The following is a 6,036-nucleotide window of genomic DNA, read 5'->3' on the forward strand; positions in this document are numbered from 1 at the left end:
TTTGTCCAGGGCCCCAACAGAATCGCCACTGTTCACCATTCATCAAGGTGTCTAGATGTCTTTGTTATAAACCTTAGAGTCTGTTCAAACTGTCTGAGCTGTGAGCAGGAGATGTATGCCTTTCAAAAAGTTTTTTTTTTTTTAAAGTAGCTTCACATGTTTCTGATCTTGGTTTTCTTTCAGCAGTTTGTCAGTGTGAAGGTGAACGTGGAGGTCACGTGTGTCCTGATAACCTGGCACAGCGTCATTAAGCAGGTAGATGGATGCTGTAGATAGATGTGATGTCACGTCCTTGTTGCGCCTCCCCTGCAGTCTGCTGCTCCTCACACATTTCATTTCCTCCTCTCTCCAAACTTTTGTGGTCGGCTGTGCCTGCAGTGTGAGCGGGCAGTGAGGAGGCTGTGATGCCTCTCTCTGCGGGGGAAACGCGCTGAGGAGGCGGACACCGGCACCGACACCGGAGGAGCTCTCTGTTTCAGGACTGCACCCCGGAGAGGAGAGGCTGCCCCGGAGCGCGTCAGCATGCGGCTCCTGTTCACTCTCCTGGACCCCGTCCTCCTCCTCACCGTCTTCGGATTATACCCCTCCATGGTGAGTGCTGGATTCCACATCTTTTCCAACCTTTCTCTGCCTCTCGTGTCACATCGCAGAGGTTCACTTTTTTATCATTTAAAAATACAACCCGGAGTATTTCCACCTTGGACAGATGCGTGACGGAGTCTGTCACGCCAAACTTCCCGCAAAAGTCCGTCAATTTAATGTCTCCATATTTAGCAGGAAGAGTGTAATAAATCATGCAGTAACACTGAGGAAGATTAAAACATCTCTAAACTTCGCTTTAGATTGAATGCACATACGTATTCCCATAATGAAGCCGTCATGCAGCCGTTTAGTGACGCTGCACAAGAGCAGAGGGAGACATCATCTCTAAAAGTTTAATGCATTCAAAACAATAAACATGAAGTGTGACAGAAACATTTCATTATTTGAGGATTATGACAGATTTTGTTTTAATCTGAAATATTTGAGGAGACATGAAACTGCCTCATTGGTCGAAAGAAAAGCAGAGAAGCAGAGAAGCAGAGCATGCATGTCCTCTTGTGAATCATTGAGTCCATCACAGACATGAGACGTCTCCTCTCTGCACACTTGTGGATCTTGTTCGGTGTGTGAGCTGAGAGGCAGCATGAAGCCTCAGCCGCTGCAGGATGTTGATTGGTGTGTGTCAGATAGGACGATGTGATGGTTCAGACAGGTGTGCCTGTTTGTCTTCTGCATTGTTACACGCTCCCAGAGACCCCCCCCCCCCCCCCCCCCCGCAGCGTATCTGCGGACAGAGTTTGTAGCATCGTATTAAAGCAGAGATGGAGTAAGCATGACCGAAGCTGACAACTCCGTCTCTGGGTGCTTTCATGATTAATGGAGAATCAATGTGTGGCTCGGGCTCCACTCTGTGCTGCTCAAACTTCATCATTTCATCTGCAGTTTTTAAACATTGTGAGACAAATGTTCAAGAATCCAGACCTGGCTTTCCTGCAGGGAGAGATCCTTGATCCTCTGAGTCTATGAGACAGAAAATCATCTGGTGGGAGCTGTTAAACAGATCTTTAGGTTGTAATCCATGAGAGTGAGCAATACAGTTCAAAACGATGTAATTAAATCTTTTGACATTATAGGTGATGTTTGATCTAAAGATCCAGCTGTCATGAGACATGTTTTTAAAAAGATGTTCATTTAAACGTATATTAAAGTCCGGAAAGGTCATTTCCTCCAGAAACACTTTTTCAGATTCTGGTTGAAACTGTCTTTAGGTCCTGACAGACATTAATAACTCAGGTTCTCTGAAAAAGGAACAAAGTAAATCCATCATCTGTATCAGTTTGTAAGTCTGTAAAAACTTCAACCAATGTCTGCCACGAGGTACCAATCTGATGAACCAATCACAGCCTCCCTGTCTCCCTGCTCTCTGATGAACCAATCACAGCCTCCCTGCTCTCTGATGAACCAATCACAGCCTCCCTGCTCTCTGATGAACCAATCACAGCCTCCCTGCTCTCTGATGAACCAATCACAGCCTCCCTGCTCTCTGATGAACCAATCACCACCTCCCTGCTCTCTGATGAACCAATCACAGCCTCCCTGCTCTCTGATGAACCAATCACAGGCCTCCCTGTCTCCCTGCTCTCTGATGAACCAATCACCACCTCCCTGCTCTCTGATGAACCAATCACAGCCTCCCTGCTCTCTGATGAACCAATCACAGCCTCCCTGTCTCCCTGCTCACACTCAAAGCTCGTCACAGATGACGGAGTTTATACTGAGAGTTTACTGACCGCTGAATGAGACGACGACGTTTCTACATGATGAAGAGATGAGCTGAGGTCACCTTCTGGAGTGAGGGGGCGTGGCTTTAGACGGAGCACAGAGGGGTGTGGCTTTAGACGGAGCACAGAGGGGTGTGGCTTTAGACGGAGCACAGAGGGAGGGGGTGTGGCTTTAGAGGGAGCACAGAGGGAGGGGTGTGGGAGCACAGAGGGAGGGGGTGTGGCTTTAGAGGGAGTACAGAGGGAGGGGCGTGGCTTCAGAGGGAGGGGGCGTGGCGTTGGAGGGAGCACATAGGGAGGGGGCGTGGCTTTAGAGGGAGCACAGAAGGAGGGGTATGGCTTTAGAGGGAGCACAGAGGGAGGGGGCGTGGCTTTAGAGGGAGCACATAGGGGAGGGGGCGTGGCTTTAGAGGGAGCACAGAGGGGAGGGGCGTGGCTTCAGAGGGAGCACAGAGGGGAGGGGCGTGGCTTTAGAGGGAGCACAGAGGGAGGGGGTGTGGCTTTAGAGGGAGCACAGAGGGAGGGGGCGTGGCTTTAGAGGGAGCACAGAGGGAGGGGGTGTGGCTTTAGAGGGAGCACAGAGGGAGGGGGCGTGGCTTTAGAGGGAGCACAGAGGGGAGGGGCGTGGCTTTAGAGGGAGCACAGAGGGAGGGGGCGTGGCTTTAGAGGGAGCACAGAGGGAGGGGGTGCAGACGGAGCACAGAGGGAGGGGGTGTGGCTTTAGAGGGAGCACAGAGGGAGGGGGCGTGGCTTTAGAGGGAGCACAGAGGGGAGGGGCGTGGCTTTAGAGGGAGCACAGGGGGAGGGGGCGTGGCTTTAGAGGGAGCACAGAGGGAGGGGGTGCAGACGGAGTACTGAGGGAATGCTACTTTAAAAATCAATGTCTTTCTGTGCTTCAGTGCCAGAATTACATGTTTTATTTACTAAGTCAAATCTGATTGGTCAGGTTCTGCCTGTAGTTAATGTATTTTAAATATATCCATCCATGGATTCTAATTTAGCACCCCTGACCTACCTTCCCTCTGTAATGATTCATTCCTTTCATTTGGCCTGCACAGTGTGTGTCCATGACGACAATCACTTATCACACATTTGTTTTTTTGAACCAGCCTGTAAACATTTGTATTGCTGCTGTAAATACTGCTTGTTGTGTGTTGTGTGTGTGAGTGACGGCCTCTGGGATAAGAGACAATACAACACGATGACTTCAGAACAAAATGGTTTTAAAGTGATGGACTCACGCCAGCCTCATGACGCATATCGTAACGTGTTGACTGTTCAGTGGAAATGTAAATGAGTAACAGCTGCTTGTGTTTCTTCAGATTGTCTTTGATGACTTTTGCTTGTGCAGACAAACAGTCTGATGGCTTCTGCTCTGGTTCATATTCAGTGAGAAGGAAGCTGATGAAAAGAATCATCTCAATGATGTGCATTGTTGCTCCGTCACCTCCTCCGTGTCCTTCTCTTCTCCTTCATGAATGATGTTTCCTCTGAAGGCTCTCGCTCAGTCCTTTGTGATAACGTCGGTGTCGTTGAGGGATATGAGCCGCATGCAGATGGCTGCCCTGAAGGCCTCTGCTCTTTCAAACTGTGTGACACAGTCTTCCACACTTAGCTGGGAGTGAGTGAGCTGTCAGAAAGACGCCGGCACACCTCGTTGATGAAGATTTGTTTGTTTCAGAACGAGGCGGGGCGGCTCGAGGTTCGGTAACGTACCTTTGATTTCACTCAGCTCTGTTCTGGATAAACAGACTTAAGCCCGGGCTAATGGAACAGCGTTCCCTTTGTCGACGCCTTGAATGATCCGGTTGGACAGATATTACCTCTGCGGTGTACACAACAGATCCCCGAGGAGCCTTTGTGATGAGATGAAATATTTGCATAGTGTAGTTTTCCCCTTATGGTGTGTGCCAGCCGGGTAATTACACGGCGGCTGCTAACGGCGCTGTGTTCCTCTCATCATGATCCCAATGATGACTGGAATCTGTGTTTTATGATTGCACATTATATCCTGCACCTGGAGGACGTATCGATCGCAGGAGGAGCAGAGACTTAAACGGCTTCAGGAGTCTGACGTCAGAGCGCTGCTACAATCCAAGCGTCCACTTAGAGCTCCATCCAGGATGTCTGTCAGACGTCACGGCTAATGGCTAACGGCCATTTGGACGTTTTAGATGGAATCCCATCGATTTTATGTGAGTTGTATTTTATTTTTTATCAGTGTTGTCCATTAATATTATTCTGTTTTATGAGCAGGCCGTGCTCTGAGGTACCTCAGCGTCTTCAGGAGAGCGTGCTGATTCATGCAGTCAGGACATTTGAATGAGAAGAGGAGGTAACCATAGGCCCCGCCCCATGTCCACGGCGCTGTTGACCCTCATCGTCCTCGCTCCGTGTCTGATTGGTGAAAAACGATGTCAAATTTAAAACGGTTAAAATAACGGCATAGTGTCCGTCATGCAGCGGGTTACTGTCAACAGACTGTTGTCATGGAAACAGGACGGATGTGCAGCACTTTTCTTCTTAGCGCACAGTCAGAGAGAGGACGCCGCTGAGCTGCATGCCGCCATATTGGACTCTGATGTTGTCAGAAAACCACATTCTCTGTTTGATCACACACACACACACACACACACACACACACACACACACACACACACACACACACACCTTTATAGTTCCCAGCCTCTTTTGAAAGCTCACACGTTTGATCAGCTGATGCTCAAAGTTTTCGTCGCACATGTAAACGGAGATCGTGGCTTTTAGAGGACGCAGAATTCCCTCTCATTGATTGGACCTCCTGTTGATCATTAATGTGGGAAACGTGGCGGCGCTGTCTTTGAAGGGATGTGGTTGCACAGCTGAAGGGCTCGTCCGCCAGCAGCTGATGCTTCCTGCTCGTTAGTAAACCCGTTTGCAGCTTTCATTAGTGTGTAGCTGCGTGAGAGGAACATTCGTCTGAACAGACTGAGATACTGCAGCGACACACAAACAACCAATCACAGGAGGTTAGACATGAAGGTGTTTAAAGACCACGACTTCTACCTGTGGCTCAGTGGGAGACATGATCTCCCCTGAACATAAAGTTAGAGGCTCGATCCCCAGCTCCTGCAGCTACATGTCCAATGTGTCCTTGGGCAAGGCACTTCACTTAAAGTGCTTCCTGCTGCTTCGTCTGCAGTGAACATATGTGTGTGAATGGATGAGTTCATACTGATGGACTCTGCAGCAGCCTCTACCATCAGTGTGTGAATGTGTATGAATGGATGAGTTCATACTGATGGACTCTGCAGCAGCCTCTACCATCAGTGTGAGCCCAGGACTGCCAGCTGGGTCTTTACCTTTATGCAGCATGTTGTATTCGTGAGGCGGCGAGGAGGGCGGGGCCACAGCTGATGGACTGTAAATAAAATAAAGTCACAAAATAAATCATGATTATCAGTTTGGATTTCTCCGAACTCCCCTGAAAGATCAGAATGATGTCAAACGTCTGGGAGGCGGGCGGTAGGTGTTTGTGACGACCTGACAAACACTTCCTGGTTTCATTTGTCTCTGATGTGTGTTAATATATCCTGTATGTATCGATGTCTGCTCATCGACACTCTGTGCTGCTGCAGCCAGGACTCTCTGGAAACACAATATACATCTCAAGTTTAGGATTCTCTTTGTCAGCTTTATTTAAAGACATGGAGCTCTAACAGATTAGTGTCCG

At 49.0% G+C, this 6,036-nt stretch overlaps 1 protein-coding gene across 1 annotated transcript in view; it reads left to right on the forward strand.

The window, feature by feature from the left end:
• Nucleotides 1-414: 414 nt before the first annotated feature.
• The window catches only part of olfm3a (olfactomedin 3a), a 23,408-nt gene continuing 17,786 nt past the window's right edge, over nt 415-6,036 (forward strand). The window contains exon 1 of the mRNA XM_079360990.1: nt 415-591. Within this exon, the coding sequence (XP_079217116.1) occupies nt 523-591 (69 nt within the window). The 5' untranslated portion in view covers nt 415-522. The remainder of the gene's footprint in view (nt 592-6,036) is intronic.

Source organism: Symphodus melops, assembly GCF_947650265.1.
Source record: "Symphodus melops genome assembly, chromosome: 14".
Taxonomy (NCBI): Eukaryota; Metazoa; Chordata; class Actinopteri; order Labriformes; family Labridae; genus Symphodus; species Symphodus melops.